At 43.4% G+C, this 23,065-nt stretch overlaps 1 protein-coding gene across 2 annotated transcripts in view; it reads left to right on the forward strand.

Moving 5' to 3' along the window:
* The window catches only part of ppp1r1a (protein phosphatase 1 regulatory inhibitor subunit 1A), a 185,286-nt gene that overhangs the window by 149,776 nt on the left and 12,445 nt on the right, over window positions 1-23,065 (forward strand). For both annotated transcript variants that reach the window (XM_062971066.1, XM_008116424.3), the window contains 3 exons: window positions 3,639-3,676; window positions 6,502-6,565; window positions 13,069-13,272. In XM_062971066.1, the coding sequence (XP_062827136.1) occupies window positions 3,639-3,676; window positions 6,502-6,565; window positions 13,069-13,272 (306 nt within the window). The remainder of the gene's footprint in view (window positions 1-3,638; window positions 3,677-6,501; window positions 6,566-13,068; window positions 13,273-23,065) is intronic.

The raw sequence follows: 23,065 nt of genomic DNA on the forward strand, positions 1-23,065 counted from the left end.
TACAGGCAAACACTTGACTTCACCCTTATAGTCTGTTTAGCATTTCACAGTCAAAAATGTAAAAATGCTTGCGGTTGGAGATGCTTCCACCCCACTTGAGGATGATTTATTTTGATGATATGAAAATGCTGGTTGCCATGTTTCTTTGCCTGGCTGCTGCTTCAACTCCATTAAAAAATAGTTCGTGATCTTTCTGGGATGAGTCACATGAATGATCCCAGTCAATAATAGATCATATTGTGAACAGGATGATGCAGAGTGATTCATAGTCAATCAGAGTTGGCCAAGGGTTTGGGTCACTGAGAATAGCCACCAGCTTGTGTTGACATTATTTTAAGTATATGAATGCAACACCTCTTTAAAACTCATTCCAGATCAGCACGTGCATCTATAATAAAAAGGATTTTTATTATAGAGGTTTATTATAGATTCTGTATGTGTCAGCCATGACTCAACAGGAAATCATTGTCGATGCATCAGATTCTGTTTCGCTTATGTCAAAAATAGAATTCAACCCTATGTAAGAAATTATTGCATAACAATGACAACAGACTATTCTAAGAGTCTTACCAGGATTAATTTTCTTTATGATTTTACTCATCCCAGTGCCCTTGTTTCAAACTTTAGAGAGAAATAAACAACCTTTATGAATTAATAAATATCCCCTTCCCACCGAAACCCCTTTTCTCTTGGTTTCTCCTTCACTGGTAATCTCTTTTTCTTTCCCTTTCCATTTTCATTTGCTTACTGATTTCCGCATCTATCCCAGGGAAGACCCATGGGTTCAGAACTTCAGAATTCAGTTTGCTGGGACAGATGAAGAACATTCATGAGATGTGTAGTGTGGGATCATGTGGATCCAAAAAAGATCATCCATCCATTCCAAGTTATCCATAGTTTTATTGACTTAAAACAGTGGTCCTTAACCTGTGGGTCCTCAGATGTTTTGGCCTTCAACTCCCAGAAATCCTAACAGCTGGTAAATTGGCTGGGATTTCTGGGAGTTGTAGGCCAAAACATCTGGGGACCCACAGGTTGAGGACCACTGACTAAAACCTCTTAACCTTGATAGTAATTTGACTGAAATACTCACAGACTAAAATAAAGATTCCTAGTCTCATTGGCATTTATTGAAATAACTGATGATGACATGAATAATCAGGCATGTGTATGTGTGATTTCTGCAATGTAACTATGATATTTGAAATCCTTATTGGGGTGAAGTGGGGGTCTTGTCCATTATCAGTGTACTGAAACACTCCATAACTTGCTTTGTGGGAGACAAATCCTTCTGAAGGACTTCCTTATTACATTGATGTACCATTTTTCTCTCCTGTGAACTCTAGTTAGAAAGTTTGTCCAAAATATTGTTGGGGAGTTGCAAATGTGTAAGCACCATAGTTATGGGGCTACACAGTAATTCCTGGCCTAATCTCCACCCATCCTCACCCCACATGCCAGGAACCAATCATTTGTTGATAGGGGTCTACTCCCCTATCACTTGGGAAGTTGCTGGATGATATTCCCTCTCCAACCTGTGGATGATCTCTATGAAGCAGGGTTGGGAAGGGTATGGAAATGTCAATCTGCTTAGCAACATGGGAACAGACCCCTATCAATTGCAGTGACTGCTGCCTGACAAGTGGTGATTGGGGACTCTCAGTCCGTTTGTGTCCCCTAAACTAGAGAATATTTAGGGCACATGAAAACAAAACAGTTATGATTGTGTAATGCATTCATAAATCCACAAGAGCATTCTGGCCCCTCGCTGCTCCCGGCTGATCCTTTGAAGTAAATCAAGATGGGAGACAGCGACTGGCCCAAGGATCCTAGGTCATTTCCATGGCTTTATGAAACATCCCAGAGTATACCAATTGCTGTGTTTCCAGTTATAGGAATGGAGCTGAATGCTGCCCTTAGCCCTTCCCTCACAAGTCGCTAAATAATCATGTGCAAAAGCTTAAGATGTGGGTTGGGGATGGGGAGAAGGCTGCCTTAGTTCTGTGTATGTGGAACTTCACAAAACATTGTGGTTTTACATTAAATTAGTAAGGTTCAGAATCAAATTTCACAACACATGTTAATGTTTCCATTTATAACCATCTGTCTTAGTTTAATAAATTAGATCTGTAGTTATTTCTTCTTTTGCCTGGCACTTTTTTAAACAGATCTTAATACGTTCATAATAATAATAAAAAAGAACTGAGAGCCAAAATGGGAGTGAAGGTAGAATAATGTTGCCAGCCTTTGGGCCCACAGCTCTTAATGCATTATATTCAAAAAAAATTTTTTTAAATAGGAAGCATGACTGAGTTTGGGTCTGTTTGTTATTCCCATCTTTAATGAACCAACAAAGACCTCAGGGACCTTATGCAAGAGTTGAAGGTGAAGCTTCTCGGGCTGAACAGTAGAGCCCTGGCATGAAATGAAGTTGAAGCTGCACTGAGTTCTGGCTGACATTAACGTTCTATTTTCTTAATTCTCACCTACCTTGGAAATTCAACCTGTGCATTTAAGAGTTCTGGCACAGGGATATGTTCATCAGCTTAAGAGCACCTCTTTGCCCTGGAGAAATGCAGGCACAATGCCCAGATCAGAAGATGGCAGACTTCACACAGAGATGTAGTGCACACCTATGATTAAATTGGTTTTCCCCCATGCTCTTTATCTATAACGGATACCTCCCTTCCACATAAACACATACCCAACCGCAGAATAAATTTGCCATCTTAATATCACAGTTAATATTCAGATGCCTTTCAGCTCTTCTCCCCCAGTTGCATTGAACAAGCTGGCAGGAAATGCCTGTTGATTTGTAAAGATAAATATTTTCAGTTGATGGTGATTCCTTAGAGCCTACTTTTGTTGTAAACAAAAGCAATGCTCAGCCACTCTGCAATTAGATTTAGGCAGCATTTCAGGTGTGTCACGCCTTTTGGATGTGTTAGGCGACAACACCTATCATTCCCCAGCAACCATGGCCATTGATCAGAACTGATAGGGCTTTTGGTTTTACACAACAGCAGGAAGATGGGGGGACTTGTAGCCTAGCTCAATAGTGGGTGCCAAGCTGGGGAAGGATGCATTGCTTATCCCTGGTCCCAGGCTCTGGAACCCCCTTCCAAGAAAGGTTAGATCAGTGGTTCTCAACCTGTGGGTCTCCAGATGTTTTGGCCTTCAACTCCCAGAAATCTTAACAGCTGGTACACTGGCTGGCATTTCTGGGAGTTGTAGGCCAAAACACTTGGGGTTCACATTTTTGGATTATTCTCCCATGATCCTCCAAAGAGAGCATAGCCAATGGCCATGAAGCAAACATGGGCGTGACCTGGCTACACAAATGCAAATATACCATTTAGATCAAAGGTGCTCCTAGTAGGACTTTTTTAGCTTGAGGGAAGTTATGTCCTTGTAGTTGTTAAACAATTGAAAAATGTAAACTCTTACTAGTATAATCCAAACCATCCATCGGCCTAACCAATAGAACCCAATCTGTCTTCTGTCTCCTCCTGGTCAAAGTCTCTCACATCTACAGAATGCAAAAAAAAAAAAAATGATATCTGTTAATTGCGACATCTTTATGTCATAGTTTTTTTTCACTCTTTTATCTCTCTTATGTGTCTCTGCTTCTCATCCAGAAATTGATGAAGACCGACTCCCCAACCCTCTGTTGAAGGTATGTGCTCTTGTTCTCCTGTATGTGAGCAAATGGAGGACAGTTGCTATGAATAAGAAGAATCATGTGGTGATATGTCTGAGGATGTCACTAACTGTAGAATTATTGCATCTTGACACCACTTTAACTGTCATGGTTCAATGCTACGGAATCCTGGAATTTGTAGTTTAACAAACTATTTTCCCTTCTCTGCCAAATAAAACTGGTACCTCACTAAACTACAGCTTACAGGATTCCATAGTATTGAACCTTGGCAATGAAAGTGGTATCAAACTGTAGTGGTATCAAATGACAGTGTAGATGCACTCCATTTTGATCCTCAGGCCCCATATACACTGACAATTTCATGCAGTTTCAATATGATATTGAAACCAGCTTGTGGCCAAGATGATGACTGCACAACTACAGAGCACTGATGCACATTAAGGACTTTCTTTGTCATGCTTTTGAGGGTATTTCTTGTCTAGCCATTACAGTTTGAAGGTAGCTTTATAATACATTAACTGGTCAGTGTAGATGGGGCCTTAGATTTCCCATCATAGGAATACACTTTGAAAAAAATATGTACCATCTACAAATATCAAATTGTATTACATCTGAACAAAAAGAAGTAATCAGTGAAGACACTCACATTATTACTACAAGAAAACATTACCTGTACAGTCAGCCCTCCACATTGTGGGTTTGCCTTTTTGCGGATTTAATTATTCACAGATTTTATTAGAATATTCTTTCTCAAAATCTCTAGGTCCTCCAGTTCAACTCTTCTGCTGTAAGTTGACCATAGATTTACTCTGGAGGACTTCGGGATTTCTAGAGAGAACATCTCGCTAAGAATCTCTAGGTCCTCCAGTGCAATTCTGTGGTCAACTTTCCATGAAAGGTTACCATAAGGTAGTGCTGGATAATGTTTTTTATTCACTGCTTTTACACTTCCATGGTGGAGAACTGATTTTATTGCATTGCCAGCATTTAGTAGACAGTTTCTTTCTTTAAAGGCATAACAACATCCATTTTTTGCTAGGCATTGGAGTGAGGACAATTTTCCATTGGTTAATTTGCACAAACAGTCTATAATTCTTTATTCCACTCACCTCTTTTCATTAACATCAGATTTATTTCTCTGCTACAAACATTTAGAAATTAGACTTGTTGGTTTCTGTTTCACTAGGGATGTAATTAATGCTTCCAACACAGCAGGAATCTAAAACATTCATTGCCGATTATGCACATACAGACAGTCAGACACCAAAAGGTTGCAATGGTAGATCTTGTCACAGTCTATCTGTAAGTAGACTACAACACTGAAAATGGCAAAAAATTGGTCTGACCTATAAATTGAACTAACATATTATATCCCACAGTCAATCCATTTGTTCCACAAAAGGAGTAGTCTTTCAATTTCCAATTAGAAATGTCCCATAGAGCTAGTTTGTCTTGATCATATAGAAAAATAGTACAGTTTGAACATTTCTTATCCGGAATTCCAGAATCCAAAATACTACAAAATTTGAAGTTGTCAGCATGGATAGTTAGTGACACCTTAGCTTTCTGATGGTTCAGTGTGCACAAACTTGGTTCCATGCACAAAATTATTTAGAATATTGTGCATCATATTATTTACAGATTATTGCATTAGGTGTATATGAAAAATAAATGGATTTCAGGTTCAACTTTGATTCTTATCTCTGAGATCAACATAATGTTCATATGTGCAAATGTAGGTATTCCAAAATCCAGGAAATCAAACCTAGAATCCAAAACATTTGTGATCCCAAGCATTTCCGATAAGATATGCTCAACAACCTGTACATTGTTCTGTACATTGCAACATAACCTTTCTCCTGATGTACTTGTTTTCGTTATCAAAGACAGTAGGTACACTGTGGAGGAGGAACTACACTTACATTTTGCCATCTACACCTTGAAGTAGTACAATCTAGGGAGGATTTCATTCCAGCAATTGTTCCACTGGAGTGAATCAATTCTATAGTTGGAAAGTCGGAGGGAGGAAATGTAAGGAGGGTAGAGGCTTTGGCTGTGGGTTTTGTTTGTTTGTTGTGATATTGAGTGGCTAAAAACATAGATAAAAGACTACAAGAAATGTCAACGTGTCTCAGCCTGTGTCTAAAATTGGGAATTTTCTAATCCTGGCTGCCTCAGAAAGAAACTTGGTAACCATGTACACCTATGGTGCAATAAGGATCTTTGGACCAAAAGACAATGTTGTTGTTGCTGTTGACTGAAAACATGAACACATCAAGTGGTTGTAGTCCACCTAAGTCCTGATTTTACCCATCCGAGAGATAATACTGCATGTGTTAGTGGTCTTGCTGATGGCCCCTGTGTCAATGGAATAATGAATCCACTCTGGGTTTTAGAACAATCTCACATTAAGCATTTTAAAGCACTGGGTTCCATTTTCAACTGTGTGGCTATCTCCTGCAGAATTCTGTGGCTTGTAGTTTAGGGCAGGGAATTTGGAATTCTCAACCAAAGAGATCCTAAACTACATTTCCTAGAATTCTGCAGGAGGCAGCCACACAATTGGAAGTGGGACCTAATGCTTTAAAATGCTAATATGATAAGGTCCTTAGCCTTAATTTTAATTGCGTTATTTAGTTTTGGGTATAGCGCTTGGTGCCTTCGATACTTCCTTTAAACCTCATACCAAAGCCTAGTGTCAATTCATAGCTCCATCGACATGGAAGCCACCAGCTGCAATTATTTAGATTCCTCAACCTGTAAGATCCAGAACTTAGCTGATTTCTGATGACTATGTGTGAAATTTCCATGAAGCATCTCACCTTTTCCTCTCATTGCAGCCAGGACTGGCAATGTCACCAAGGCAGAGGAAGAAGGTTTCTCGCACCACCCCTACCATGAAAGGTAACATCTTGTCCAGTTGAGAGACCGGTTAACTGGAGAAAAGACCAAGAATGATGCTTGTCACTTGCTAATGTGTGCGTTGCTTTATCCAGGGATGGACAACCCATATGAGGTGTGAAAGGTGTCACTCCAAATCACCTGGGCACTTGGGCAGCCCAATATGCTGCTGATCCTGCTCCCAAATTTACCAACCTAAGGTCAAAATTTAGCAGCACAGAAGTGGCAAATAGCCACATTTTACCATTCAACCAAGGTACAAGGAGAGTATGTGCCTTTTCCACACCAAGCTGAACATTTCTTCCAGGAGACTTCTAAGAGAACTGATAAGCTGTTACTTATTGCTCATCTTTTTCAAAAGCAGGGGTTGGTGTGTTTTGAAGATTAGGGCATTTTCAGGACTTCCTAGCCCTAGCAGGCCACTTTGCCACCTTTTTTTTTCAGAATTGTAAGTGGTTTTTAATGAACCAGACAATTCTGCCCCATTTGAGGGAAATGTTCTGTTCTTTTAGGGCATGTCTCCAAGTACAGTTCTAAACGGTAGACCTTGGAGTTATTTTTCAGCCCAAAATTACAGGTTGCAGGGGCAGGGGGCTCAAGAGTTGCATGCCTTTTCCCAGCTACATGTAAAAGATTGCATGATTCCCATCTCTATTTTAAATGATAAAATATTGGGTGGGTGTTGCATGTTGAATGCTGGGAGGCGCATTTATATTGTTTTATTATGCTTTTTATGAATTTTAATGTTGTCACATTTTAACTATGTTGATTGGGCTTTCCGTATGTAAGCTGTCTCGATTCCCTTTGGGGAGATGGAGGCAAGATGCAAAAATAAAGTTGTTGTTGTTGTTACTATTATTATTTCCAATCTATGTGCACCCTCCAAGCTTTATATTAGCAACCTCTGATTTAATCCTGAAATAGCCCTTCCCCCTTTATGAAGCACGAAAAATAGTGGAAGCTGTATGTGACCTTGCATTGACTTTGGAGATACTGAGCAAACAGCAGGACAGCTCTCTGCTTGCTGAGTCTCACTGTGGTTTTGTGAATTGTCAGGAAAGTTCCTCTACCTTTTCTATGCTCTGGGAAAGAATGGGGGCTTATTCAGAGATAATAACTTGCTACAGATAAGTACAATGTAACATCAGTGCAAACCGCACCCACACCCCTCACTCCCTTTCTCGGTGGAATGACAAAAGGGTCAGGAGCAGGCAGGCATATTCACTGGCTGCATATAGCCCAGACATTGCTTTTGTTAATCGCACTGAAAGGCTTATAGACTTTAAGTAATGTAAAGTATGTACCTTCAAGTCACCTGTCGACTTATGGCAACCCCATGACTTTCATAGGGTTTCCGGCAAGGAATACCAGTGGTTTGCTCTTGCCTTCCTCTGAAACAAAGGCTACAGCACCTGAGATTCTTTGGCAGTCTCCATTTCAGTACTAACAAGGCCAGATCCTGTTTAGCTTCCAAAATTAGGCAGGACCTGGTACCCAGAGACCAGCTGTTTTTAAAAGTGATGCATCACTCTCACATACACAGAGTTGCTGCTGTGCGTCGTATTTGGTGAGATCCCAGTAGTGCCATCCTGTGATTAATGCCTTGCTTATTAAGAGAGCCTAGGATTTATTTCTAAATGAGTATTGTCAAATTATAGGACTGGAATATACCTTCAAAGGTCATAAAATCCATTTATTTCCATAACCCCCAATCGGACTTAAGCAGGCCTAGTTGCACGTAAACTGCCTCTGGCAATTGTTTTATAAACCTTTCTCTGTGATGGAGTCCCCGAATGCCTGACTTTTAGAGCTGATCTGCACTCATGAAATAATCATTCTGCATTAGGATTCCCTTGGTTTAAACTGAAGGTGGCAGGTATGTCTCTGACTGTTGATTGGAGGTGAGATTCCCTGCATGTAGATAAATAACACCTCCAGGAGAGATGCTTGTGACTATCCTTCTCCCTGATATATCATTATTGAGAGAGGTTTCTTTGACACAGGTGAATGTTCATGTCCATAACCTCCAATTCGCAGTTTATCCAGAGACAGTACATGTGAGATTATTCTGAATGTATGAACAAACTCTTAGAGTCCTTTGTTATCTCTCTTCCACAATTTTGTAAGCTGTTTTGTTTCCCATGCTGTAAGCACATACTCTTCCCTCTTCAACTTCTCTTTTCACATTTGTCCATTCGTCATCTCCTCTACTAATCTCCCTTCATGAATTTTACATTAAAGATGATTTATCTTTTATGTTGCTCTGTATTCCCTCCAAGAGTGTAGTAGAGCCCCACAGTTCTGGGAAATGCAGCTCTGAAGCTGATATCTCTCAAGCTGGGATGGGGTTGCAGGTTCTTTTTCAGAGCACCATGCAGGTTAATGGATTTTGAAAGAGGAAAGAAAGGGAAAAGGGAAATGAAACTAAAAAGATGAAGAGGGGCCTGTTTCCAAAATCAGAGCACTTGGCCTGGATGTGAGATGAGGAAATTTCACCCATATAGACACAAATTTAAGCACTGCTGCCTAAAAACCAAGGTTCAGCACTCTTCATTTGCTCAGAATGGGGGGCATAGGACCCCTAAGAAGGTGGGGAAACTGTGAATAAAGAAAACACTGTTTTTTCTCTCTGAGAGAACAGCCCCCTAGGAACCTGTAGGTCCTCCAGTCTTTAGGTCTTGTATGGTCAACTTCTACCTGACATTGACCATATGATCCTGTTGAAGAACTTATAGTAATGTTCTGTCTTAGAATCTCTAGGTCCTCCATCACACTTTCTAATGAAAATTGACCAGTGAGAGGACCTAGAAATCTCTAGGTTTTCTCATTGGAGGACCCAGAGAGATTCCTAGCAACTATCTTTGGCAGTGGATCCCAACATTTATTTTGACCAGGGACCACTTTGACCAGGGAACCACTCTCCAACATTAGTTCCAAAAGGGTTACGAATCAGTTTTTGGTCAACTTTAGATTTGGTTTGGTAATTTGGTGTGCTGATTCAGAAAACTGCATTGGATAGACCACATCAGCTCTAGTTTCTGATACGGAACATATGCCATCCAGTAGTTGCCATCTTCTCACCCACAGAAAACCATCTTTAATTATCTAGAGCTGATGTGGTCCATCCAATGCAGTTTTCTGAATCAGAACCCCAAATAACTCCAGGAACAGGCCTAAGAATGAAGACACCAAGAATTATTTTTTGGTTGGGCCGTTATTATCTGTAGTAGCAGCGGTGAGGCCGCAGACCATAGTTTAGTTCTTGTGGACCACTGGTGGTCCACAGACCACAGGTTGGGAACCACTGATCTATAGAATCTCATTGGAGGACCTAGAACATGCATCCTCAAACTGCAGCCCTCCAAATATTTAGGTATCCAACTCCCAGATTTCCTAACCATTGAACAAACTGGCGAGGGCTTCCGGGAGTTGGAGGCCCAAGCAGCTGGAGGGTTGCAGTTTAAGGATGCTTGATTTAGAAGTTCCTAGAAATTTATTTAGATTACTTTTACCCTGCCCTTCTCACCCCGGAAGGGACTGAGGACAGCTTAACAACATGGCAATAATTCAATGCCGTTTAAAACAATTACAAAGAATTACAAAAGAGTAATTTAAAATACACATAAAATTACAATAAAGCACAATTAAAACCATTAACATCTCGTGATCCAAGAGCAATAGGTAGGTCCTCGTTGGATGATCTGATTCCTAGAGATAATCTATTAATAATCATAGATAAAATTGGAGAGCCAACTTTAATTCTCTGAAGCTAGGAAGAAAGAACAATAAACAGTGGAGTCAGGTATGTGAAAATGATAGTGAGTCTGCAAGGAGGAAGCATGTCATGCAACAGGTTTCAAATACAGCCAATTCAGAAATGGGTTTCACATCCACTCTGGATTCTGAACTTTAAGGAGGCTATTCCAGGTTCTGAACCACTCCAGCAAAAAGACTTCCTCATCTCTGATATCTCCTTTAAAGTTTGGAGCCGCCTCGGTTGGTGATCCTGTTGATGCCCTGGTCTCTCTCTGGAATAGGGAGATGACTAGGGCAGTAGACACGATTGCTCCGGAACGTCCCCTCTTGAGTAACCGAGCTAAACCAGCTCCTTGGTTTACTGAGGAGTTGGCAGCGATGAAGCGAAAAAAGAGGGAACTAGAGCGCGTGTGGCGTTCAGAGTGGAACAAATCAGACCGAACACGGCTGTGTCTCTACCTCAGGGCATATGCCGCGGCAATAGATGCTGCAAAGAATGCTTTCTTGGCAGCTAATATTGCGTCTGCAAAGAACCGTCCGGCGGAGCTGTTCCGGGTTGTCAGAGGCTTGTTAAATCCCGTCGCTCAAGACGGGATCCCTGACAACTCGGCAGCCCGCTGCGAAGCATTTGCTCAGTTCTTTGCGGACTAAGTCGCTCTGATCCGCTCCGGCTTTGACACCATATTAACGGCAGTCTCCGAGGATGTAACACGAGCACCTGCTTGTCCTATTTTGATGGATTCTTTTCAATTGGTTCAGCCTGAGGATGTGGACAAGGTGCTTGGAGAGGTGAGAGCTACCACATGCATCCTAGACCCCTGCCCATCCTGGCTGATAAAGGAAGCCAGAGGGGGGTTGGCCGAGTGGGTGAAGGTGGTGGTGAATGCCTCCCTTCAGGAAGGCATTTTTCCAGCGAGCCTCAAATTGGCTGTGATCAAACCGCTGTTGAAGAAGCCATCACTGGACCCCACTCAATTACAGAACTTTCGGCCTATTTCCAATCTCCCCTTTTTGGGCAAGGTCATGGAACGTGTGGTGGCCGCACAACTCCAGGCATTCTTGGTTGACACTGATTTTCTGGATCCGGCGCAGTCTGGCTTCAGGCCGGGGCATGGTACCGAGACAGCCTTGGTCGCCTTAGTCGATGATCTACGCCGGGAACTGGACAGGGGGAGTGTGTCCCTGCTGGTTCTGCTGGACCTCTCAGCGGCCTTCGATACCGTCGATCACGGTATCCTTCTGGGGCGCCTTGCTGGGATGGGGCTTGGAGGTACTGTTCTGCAGTGGCTCCGGTCCTTCCTGGAGGGTCGGTCCCAGATGGTGTCCTTGGGGGACACCTGCTCGGCCCCACAACCATTGACTTGTGGGGTCCCGCAGGGGTCAGTACTGTCCCCCATGTTGTTCAACATATACATGAAGCCGTTGGGAGAGATCATCCGGAGTTTCGGGGTGAGGTGTCATCTGTACGCAGATGATGTCCAGCTCTGTCACTCCTTCCCACCTGTCACTAAGGAGGCTGTCCAGGTCCTGAACCGGTGTCTGGCCGCTGTGTCGGACTGGATGAGGGCTAACAAATTGAAATTGAATCCAGACAAGACAGAGGTCCTCCTGGTCAGTCGTAAGGCTGCACAGGGAATAGGGTTACAGCCTGTGTTGGACGGGGTCGCACTCCCCCTGAAGACACAGGTTCGCAGTCTGGGGGTTCTCCTGGACTCATCGCTGAGCCTGGAACCCCAGGTCTCGGCGGTGGCCAGGGGAGCCTTTGCACAACTCAGACTTGTGCGCCAGCTGCGCCCGTTCCTTGGGAGGTCTGACTTGGCCACGGTGGTCCACGCTCTAGTTACAGCTCGTTTGGACTACTGCAACACGCTCTACGTGGGGCTGCCTTTGAAGACGGCCCGGAAGCTTCAATTAGTACAACAAGCGGCAGCCAGGCTTATAACTGGAGCGGCGTACAGGGAGCACACCACTCCTCTGTTGCGTCAGCTCCACTGGCTGCCAATATGCTACCGAGCCCAATTCAAAGTGCTGGTTTTGGCCTACAAAGTCCTAAACGGTTCCGGTCCAACTTACCTATCCGAACGTATCTCCTCCTATGAGCCCATGAGAACTTTAAGATCATCTGGGGAGGCCCTGCTCTCGGTCCCACCTGCCTCACAAGTGCGGCTGGTGGGAACGAGGGACAGGGCCTTCTCGGTGGTGGCTCCTCGGCTGTGGAACTCCCTCCCCAGTGACATCCGGCAGGCTCCATCCCTTCTGAGTTTCAGAAAAAAGGTAAAGACCTGGCTTTGCGAACAAGCGTTTAATGAATGAATTATGATGGCTTTAACTCGGTCCGGACTAAGGTTTACGTGCAAGGTTTATGTGGACGAATGGATTAAGTATTTTATTATACTGTTTTAAATGTATTTATGGGATTGTTTTAAATTGATTGTTTTATATTGCTATGTTTTATTTTTCTACTGTATTGTGAGCCGCCCTGAGTCCCTTCGGGTGAGAAGGGCGGCATATAAATGATGGAAATAAATAAATAAATAAATAAATGGAGTAACAGCCAAAACAGGTTCGCTGTCATTGATAACCCGCTACTACTGCCATCATTAGACACTGCAGGTAAAAAGCAGAAAGTTCCTTAGTGTGAGCTGGCAGTTTACTTTTTACAATGAAACTTTTTTAAATGGATGGGAAAATGTACACAATTTTTTCTCAAAGTTCACTTGCTCTCCTCTCAACCGTATTTCTCCATTCAGAGCTCCAGATGATGGTTGAACACCACCTCTGCAAACAGCAAGCAGATGAAGATGATGCCAGCACTGAGAGCCAGGAACCCCACAGTCCAAGCTGTTGTCCCCATGTCAGCTCAGAGCCTGGGCACAGTCCTGGAAGTTGCCCTTTGGCCCAAGCCCATGCCCTGCTCGAGTCCCAGAAGGACGAGCGCTCCAGCCTTGAGGAACGTGAGTATGAAGCAGTCAACTAGGGGTGCTGTCACTTTTCCAAAGGGCATCAGTGTTTTGTTTCTTTGTTTGGAAGATCGCACTAGACCTACACAGCTAAATAATAATTACTCATACCATTGCAGGCAATGATCCCAAGTTAGCGAGGCATGATTTTCTCAGCAAAGAACCATAATGTTGCCTGTGCCAACCTGGTATCTTCAAACGTTTTGGGTTTCAGCCCTTTTCCCATCTCACTAAATGTTCTTTGTGTTTGTTAAAGCTTATATAGGGTGAAAAATGCCTTAAAGGCAACAGATCCTGTCTGATCTTTGGAGCTAAGTTTAGTACTCAGATGAGAGATCTCCAGTGAATCCCTCGTGCTGTAGGCTCTATTTCTAAGGAAGGAACTGGCAGAACCACCTCTTAAATATCCCTTGCCTAAGAAAATGCTAGGGAACCAATGGGGTAACCACAAGACAACAAGTGATTTGAAGGTACATGCCATCCATATAGTTGCAGCTACTGTCTCCTGGTGGAAGGATGTGCTTCCAAATGTGGGGGAATGGAGAAGAGAAACTTGAGAGGCCCTTTAGATTTGTACAGACTACAGGGAGACAGGCAGTAGAAGGGAAGCCATGGTGCTCCAGCAGATGGGAATGCAAGGGGGAGCTTGTTGCTTCCATATTGCTCCCATTTCAAAAAGATTGGATAGCATGGCAATAGCCAGGAGCACCCGGTGGCACACTGCGTTAAACCCTTGTGCTGGCAAGAATGCTGACCAAAAGGTTGGTGGTTCAAATCCAGGGAGCGGGATGAACTCCATCTGCTAGCTCCAGCTTCCCATGCGGGTACATGACAGAAGCCTCCCACAGGATAGTAAAACATCCAGACGTCCCCTGGACAATGTCCTTGGAGATGGCCAATTCTCTCACACTAGAAGCGACTTGAAGTTTTTCATGAAAAAAATGGCAATAGCCCTGCTCAGATGAAATGCTGCTGCTGAATGCCAGTTCAGTCAGTAGGAAAACAACAGCTGTCTGGGTCTTTGATCCAAAATGAACGTATTAGCCTCGTCTATATTACAAAGACTTGGTTGGATGGAGTTAAGGAGGGGAAGCTTTGAGTTCTCTGAGAATTGGGAAGCAGAGTTGCTGTGGTGTACAAACAAGGTTGCAGTTTTAGCCTCCTCATGAAGTGCTCAATCTCACTGTGCATCAGGTTTGAGATACATATCCCAAAAGAAAATAATGATTCTGTTGCTATGCCACCCATACCATTACTTTACAGTCTACCATTTTTAGCCAGTCACGTGGATCTCAGGGTGGTGCTGGAATTCCCCCAGCTTGAAATACTGAGAACTTCAGCATTTTATATGGAGGCTGACCTGCCAGGAGTGCCTTGGATCTTTGCATCCTCTATGATAACTCTGGGTCCATCCAAAGTGATATCTAGCCTCACATACATTGCAGGGTACGCTCTAGATCTGATCTTTAGTGCTAGTAGCCATGTTGACATGGAAGAACTCAAGCTGATTATCATGGATAGATAATGTCGATGGGGTTTCTTGTTGTCTTTTGAAACTAGCATGAATTTCTTCTGAGCATCCCCTTCCACGAAGTGGAATCTGACCAGTGCCTGGTTTTCTAAGAGTTGCGGCTAAAGAAATGAGTGGGATGGTGACTAGAGGGACCATGATGGAAACCATGCTCTATGGCATCCACTGAATGTGGTGATGTTGTTCATGTTGCAATTTCATGTCTTGAGTTTCATAATCCCCTAAATCATTGGTTCTCAACCTGTGGGTCCCCAGGTGTTTAGGTCTGCTACTCCCCGAAATCCCAGCCAGTTTACCAGCTGTAAGGATTTCTGGGATTTGAAGGCCAAAATATCCGGGGACACCAGGTTGAGAACCACTCCCTTAAATGAACGAACCATGCTTTTGCATGCGGGAAGAGTGTGCAGCATATTTGCATACAGATACTAGTGTGATAGGAAGGGTGCCTGGGGAATTTGATCTCGGCTTTCCAGCTGAATGGCAGCTTGGGAATTTTCTTTGGCTCTCATGCTTCTTTGAGTTTTGTGATGCAGTTCTCAGCTTAAAAATATAAAGCACCAAAATACAAATGGGCCCCCTTCCAACTGTGTATTTCAATGATTCTGAGAACCAATATGACATATTTTGGTATAAAATAAATTTAGAAATGTGCCTTTAGAGATATTGGCCCAGAATCCATTTGGGGTGTTGCGTCATTTTAGTAGACTTAAGCGTGCGAGAATTAGAATTGTCTGAATGACATTCATACCCAGTAAAGGATGCTGTTATATTACTGTGTAGAAGAACTGATAAACTTCTCGGTGTGCATTTGTGCCTGATGCACACCAAAATTCATGAGTATCAATCCCAATGTGCTAGTGTCCCCATACACGGTTTTGTAAATCAGCAACTGGGTTTCTTTGCACCTTGCTAAGTAGCTAGGTATACATGGCAAAATCACATTAGGCCAAGGGGTTATAGACTTCCAGCAAAAATATATGTGGGAGGCTTTGTCAGAAAACAGTTCAAAAATATCTATTCCTATGAAAATAGAAATGTAATCTTTAAAAAAAAGACAATGCAAGTTAATGCAAAAACAGGATGAGAGTACATAGACAAAATTGACATGGACTGGGGATAAGGGTGCTCCCTATGTATCTACAGGATGGGGCTAAAATGTCTGGGCTTTTTGATATGGAGCTAGACCAAGTAATCCTGAGAACTTGCAAATGTATATGGGCTTCTGTGTATAAACAGAAAGAAAGACAGATGCATCCACATGTGTAAATATGTGTAGCCAAGCCATATGTATTAGCACAGCACTTCTGTGGATCAGTTTGGTAGCCTAGTCCTGCAAGGGATACATGCACACTTCACAGCCAAAGCAGCTGTCAACACAATTTCATTCCTTTTAAGAAAAGCATCATCTGCCTAATAAGGAAAGGTAATGGCCACCTCTAGTGGCTGTAGGCAAAAATGACAATCAGACTTTCACCCAGACAAGTATACAAGCTTTGTGATGCCAGCATGCTGTTGTGGTTGTGTTGAAGACAGGAGCAGAATTTAAAACAATCTTAACAGATTATAGAGATGTGCCAAAACTAGCAAAATGAAGTTCAACAGGGACAAATGCAAGATACTCCACTTAGGCAGAAAAAATGAAATGCAAAGATACAGAATGGGGGACACCTGGCTCGACAGCAGTACGTGCGAATAATAATAATAATAATAATAATAATAATAATAATAATAATAATAATAATTATTATTATTATTATTATTATTATTATTATTATTATTATTATTATTATTAAATACAGACTACAAACAGAGACATAACTATGTGGCCCAAATGATTCATTGGAACTTATGCCTCAAGTACCACCTCCCTTCAGTAAACAACTGGTGGGATCACAAACCTGCAAAGGTTGTGGAAAATGAACACCCAAAGATACTGTGGGACTTCCGAATACAGACTGACAAAGTTCTGGAACACAACACACCAGACATCACAGTTGTGGAAAAGAAAAAGGTTTGTATCATTGATGTTGCCATCCCAGGTGACAGTCGCATTGACAAAAAACAACAGGAAAAACTCAGCCGCTATCAGGACCTCAAGATTGAATTTCAAAGACTCTGGCAGAAACCAGTGCAGGTGGTCCTGGTGGTGATGGGCACACTGGGTGCCGTGCCAAAAGATCTCAGCCGGCATTTGAAAACAATAGACATTGACAAAATTACGATCTGCCAACTGCAAAAGGCCACCCTACTGGGATCTGCACGCATCATCCGAAAATATATCACACAGTCCTAAACGCTTGGGAAGTGTTCAACTTGTGATTTTGTGATATGAAATCCAGCATGTCTATCTTGTTTGCTGTGTCATACAATAAAATAATAATAATAATAATAATAATAATAATAATAATAATAATAATAAATCTTTATTCTTATATCCCACCCTACCCAGGGGGACTTGGGGCAGCTTAAATGGGGACCAAGCCCAGCAATATACAATAAAATACAACAACATAAAATACATTCCAAATTACAGCAGATGAATACATCAGAACTATAAAATCACAATATCACACAATAAAAGCATAACCAGTAGCCAAGGGCAACATAATAGCACTTCAGTCTTGGGGCAGGGAGTAAAATTATAGTTGTGCAATATATTAGGAGTACTAATAAAAAAGATCTTGGACAACATGGACAACAAGTTAAACATGAGCCAACAATGTGATGTGGCAGCTAAAAAAGCCAATGGGATTTTGGCCTGAATAAATAGGAGTGTAGTGTCTAGATCCAGGGAAGTCATGCTCCCCCTCTATTCCACCTTGTTCAGACCACTTTACCTGGAATCACACTGTGTCCAATTCTGGGCACCGCAATTGAAGGGAGGTGTTGACAAGCTGGAATGAGTCCAGAGGAGGACGACTAAAGTGATCAAGGGTCTGGAGAACAAGCCTTATCAGGAGTGGCTTAAAGAACTGGGCATATTTAGCCTGCAGAAGAGAAGGCTGAGAGGAGACATGATGGCCATGTATAAATATCTGAGGGGAAGCTGAGAGGAGGGAGCAAGCTTGTTTTCTGTAGCTCTGGAGACTAAGATGTGGAACAATGGCTTCAAACTACAGGAAAGGAGATTCCACCAGAACATCAGGAAGAACTTCTTCACTGTGAGGGCAGTGAAACTCTCTCCCCCAGACTGTGGTGGAGGCTCCTTCTTTGGAGGCTTGAGGCTGGTTGTCCATCTGTCGGGGGTGCTTTGAATGCGATTTCCTGCTTCTTGGCAGATGGTTGGACTGGATGGCCCACGACGTGTCTTCCAACTCTATGATTCTATGAATCTATGGTTTGAGCATTGGACCACAATTCTGGAGATAAGGGTTTGAATACCTTCTGGTCACAAAAACCCACTGGTTGGGCTTGGACATGTCACACCCTCTCAGCTTCAGTAGAAAGCAAAGGCAAAACGCCTCTGAATACATCTTGCCAAGAAGCCTCCATACTATATTTGTCTTAGGGTCACCATAAGACAGAAAGAACACAAGTGGAGATTTAGTTATAACCATTGCCTTACTCTTTATGTGTGTGCATTTTCCCAGAGGGAACCAATTTTTTTATCCCTTTCTGTCTTGATAAATAATTCATCAAGGATGTTCTTTTTAACAAGCTCTGCTCAAGCCCCTTTGTCAAATATTCATAGCACGAGCATGTCCAGCAAAGTGGCGTGCCAGGATGATGGGCCTGGAACAACTGCAGCCTCCCCTTCAGGAATCCCAGAAGAGAGATACTAGGCTTTTGTATGTGGCCATGGCTAAAAGGGAAAAAATTCCTGGAAGATCAAGCCACTTGCTTCCTTAGAGTTGTGGGGGGGGGTGGAAGGTTATCCCACCAAAGGGCCTGAGACCTGCAGCTTTTGGAGAGGTAAGCCAAGACAGAGAGTTGGGATAGTAGTTCAACTAAGTTCCATTCTAAGCAACAGTACAAGCTGTGGGGTGGTGCAGTGGGTTAAACAGTGGGTTGTGTTGGCAGGACTGCTGACCAACAGGTCAGCGGTTTGAATCCAGGGAAAGTGAGTGAATTCCCTCTATCAGCTCCAGCTCCATGCGGGGACATGAGAGAAGCCTCCTACAAGGATGGTAAAAACATCAAACATCCGGGCATCCCCTGGGCAACGTCCTTGCAGACGGCCAATTCTCTCACATCATAAGTGACTTGCAGTTTCTCAAGTCACTTCTGACACACACAGAAGCAGTACAAGAATACAAGAGTCTCCATATCACTATTAGCTTCTTTGAACAAAGAGGGGCATAGACATCACTGTACATAGAAAGAAGGACAAGCATTTGGCCAATATTGGATTCCCCTTCTCCAGTATCAAATCACTGTGTGAGGGGATGGGATGAGTGAGGGGTGTGAGTTATGGAACTTAAGGATGTATTAATTGTTTATAAGGCTGTGTATACATATACATTAAAATACAGACAGTATTCCACATTCAGTAAGGTTAGGGGCACAGGGGCTCCCTGAAAATAAAAAAACAAAAACAAAAAAACGGACACACACACACACAGATAAATATAGAAATTGTTTTCTTTTTACCTGACAGAATACTTCTGTCAGGATCCTAGGACCTGCCATAACATTGCCTTTCGTTGCTAGAATCTTTTCTTTTAATGTACTTATAAGTAACTGCTCAATTGTAGCATTATAGCTGATGGTATTAGAGCAGATAGCTATAGTAAAGGTAAAGGTTTTCCCCTGACGTTAAGTCCAGTCGTAACCGACTTTGGGGGTTGGTGCTCATCTCCATTTCTAAGCCGAACAGCCGGCGTTGTTCATAGACATCTCCAAGGTCATGTGGCCGGCATGACTGCATGGAGCACCGTTACCTTCCTGCTGGAGTGGTACCTATTGATCTACTCACATTTGCATGTTTTCGAACTGCTAGGTTGGCAGGAGCTAGGGCTAACAGCGGGCGCTCATTCCGCTCCCGGGATTTGAACCTGGGACCTTTTGGTCCACAAGTTCAGCAGCTCAGCGCTTTAACACACTGTGCCACCAGGGGCCCCCAGAAAGCTATATACTGTAGTTAATAAGAAACTGGCACTACTTATCACCATTGCTAAACACATGGGTAGAAAAGAGACTTCAGCCTGGAAGTATGAATGTACTGGGAACCAAGGTCATTCTCATTTGAAATGGTATTCAGATAGATGATATAATGCTTAGATTAATTGGTCAATTACAGAAAGACTGTGAAAGGAATAACGGAGGTGGTCATGTGGGCCAATGGAATTGTAATGCACAAAACGTTTAAATACTAAGCCTATGTATGCTCCCAGCAATCCTTAGTTCTGACAACAATAGCATGTAGTGGGTTGCTGTAAGTTTTCTGGACTGTATGGCCCATCCTCACAACCTCTGAGGATTTTTTTTTTCGTGTCAGGAGCAACCAGAGTTGCTTCTGGAGTGAGAGAAATGGCCATCTGCAAGGACGTTGCCCAGGGGACGCCCAGATGTTTTGATGTTTTACCATCCTTGTGGGAGGCTTCTCTCATGTCCTCGCATAGAGCTGGAGCTGATAGAGGGAGCTCATCTGCCCTCTCCCCGGGTGGGATTTGAACCTGGCAGCCTTCAGGTCAGCAAACCAACCTTCAAGTCACAAGGCTTTTATCCCATATTGCACCGGAGGCTCCACCTCTGAGGATGCCGGCCATAGATGTAGGTGAAACGTCAGGAAAGAATGCTTCTGGAACATGGCCATACAGCCGTATCGCCCACATCTATGGCAGGCATCCTCACAACTGCCTTGAGTCCCCTGTGCGGTAGGAAAAAACAGGGTAGAAATGGGGTAAATAAATAAATAATAATAAATAACCTCTGAGGATGCCTGCCATAGATGTGAGAGAAATGTCATACAGCCTGGAGAACTCACAGCAGCCCAGTGATTCCGGCCATGAAAGCCTTTTACAACCCAATAGCATGTAGTGCCTATATTGTACTTTTCAATAAAGTTCTTCTGTTGGACTTATTTCAGAGAACAGATTAGGCCTGCATCTTACAAAGACTGACAAAAGGATCTCTAAGTCGTTCAAGATGATTCTATGGTCAATTTCCACTGGAAGCTGACCATAGAGCTGCATTGTAGGACCTAGAGCAGGGGTGTCCATCTCATTTTCACCAAGGGCCACATCAACCATATGGAGGAGAGAAAAAGGTGGGAGATGTGAATGAAGGTGTAGAGAGTGATTGAAGGGTGGGGAAGAATTTGACGTGCGAGAGGTGATCCACGTGCATGTCAAGGGTGTGTGTGTGAGAGGGAGAGAAAGAGTGTGCCAACAAGCACAGTTCCTCTTTAGCTTGCTATAATGTCTTTCCATCACAGAGAAGACATCAAAGGGTAATTGCACTCTGAATAAGAGGCTGTGCAAGAGAGAGATCAGGATGTGCATGGAGGGGGACAAGAAGCGATATAGTTATATCTAATCTACTAGCTGTGCCCGGCCACGCGTTGCTGTGGCGAAGTCTGGTGGTTTGGGAAATAAAGTATTGAAGAATTTGTGGTAGTTAAGGTAAAGGGTCAAGGTTTTCCCCTGACGTTAAGTCCAGTCGTGTCCGACTTTGGGGATTGGTGGTTATCTCTATTTGTAAGCTGAAGAGCCGGTGTTGTCCGTAGAGTCCTCCAAGGTCATGTGGTATGACTGCATGGAGCACTGTTACCTTTCCGCTGGAGCGGTTCCTATTCATGTACTCTCATTTGAATGTTTTTGAACTTTAGGGTTGGGAGAAGCTGGGGCTAACGGTGGGGGCTCTGTCCGTTCCTCGAATTCAAACCTGCGACCTTTCGGTCCAGAAGTTTAGCAGCTCAACGCTTTAAGACAGTGCGCCATCAGGGGATATTATTTTCGAAAGGTTGTGAATATACAATATTTTTGATTGTTTTTGTCTGTTGGAGGGAAGTATGAATGCTGCAATTAGGAGAAATGATTAGCATGTAATGGCCTTGTAACTTTAAAGCCTGGCTGTTTCCTCCCTGAGTGAAATTTTTGTTGGGATGTGTTAGCTGGCCGATTGTTTCCTGTCTGGAATTCCCTTGTTTTCAGAGTGGTGTTGTTTGTGATATTGTATGTGCTTCTAGTGTCTGTGACCCTGAGAAAACAGAGGATTTGCCAGACTTTGATGATGGGAATACTTTGTTGGTAGGTGTTAGCTGGCCCTGATTGTTTCCTGTCTGGAATTCCCTTGTTTTCAGAGTGGTGTTGTTTGTGATATTGTATGTGCTTCTAGTGTCTGTGACCCTGAGAAAACAGAGGATTTGCCAGACTTTGATGATGGGAATACTTTGTTGGTAGGTGTTAGCTGGCCCTGATTGTTTCCTGTCTGGAATTCCCTTGTTTTCAGAGTGTGGTTCTTTATTTAGTGTTGTGATTGTAGAGATTATATTGTTATGTATTATTGTACCACAGTAATTATTTCATCTTACAGTAGAATCTCAGTTATGCAACATTTGGTAATGCAATGTTCTGGATTATCCAACGTAGTCTGCGTTTTGGTGGTTAATTTGTATAATTATTCCCTAATTTGATGTTTAATTGGGTTTTCTGAATTGGTTCTTATTATCCAACATATTCAGTTATGCAATGTTGTGCTGGGACGTTTATGTTGAAGTGAGATACTATATTATAGATATTATATACAGATTTATAATGTTGCAAGGAAGGCGTTTGCATCATCCCCCGGGCACTGGAAAAGGGTAAATAAATAAGAGAAGAGGAGAAGGCGCTCTGTACCTGCTCAGGGGCCAGGCGGGAGGCGTGGGGGGTGAGGTCTGCCCTTCTCCTTTGCCCCTCGTACCGGAGCGGAGGCGGCGCCGGTGTGGTGGTGGGTTGGCAGGCTTGGTAGGCCAGGGAAGAGCGGGCTCTGGTGGAGGGGCGGGCCCGCCTCGTGCTTCCCGGTGCCGGCCTCCATGTTCTTCGACCCAGGAGGAGGAGGAGGAGGAGAACGGGGCAGGGAAGGCGGGCGATGGGGCGCTTGTCCGCCGCTGCAGGCCCGAGAGTGGGAAAAAGGAGTGGGAAAGGACGGAGGGAGGGAGCGGGAAAGAGGCCTTTTTTGTTTCCCAGGTGAGATGTGAGGGCAGGGAAGGGTCGGCTTAGGCCCTCCGGATGTTTTGGAGTGGAACTCCCAATTCAAGGATGGGGAGCTCAGCCTCCTGAGGCGGAGGTGTGCCTTCTCCTGCCGAGTCCCCGGCTTTGGCGGTGGAGGCGG

The sequence above is a fragment of the Anolis carolinensis genome, chromosome 2, assembly GCF_035594765.1.
Source record: "Anolis carolinensis isolate JA03-04 chromosome 2, rAnoCar3.1.pri, whole genome shotgun sequence".
Taxonomy (NCBI): Eukaryota; Metazoa; Chordata; class Lepidosauria; order Squamata; family Dactyloidae; genus Anolis; species Anolis carolinensis.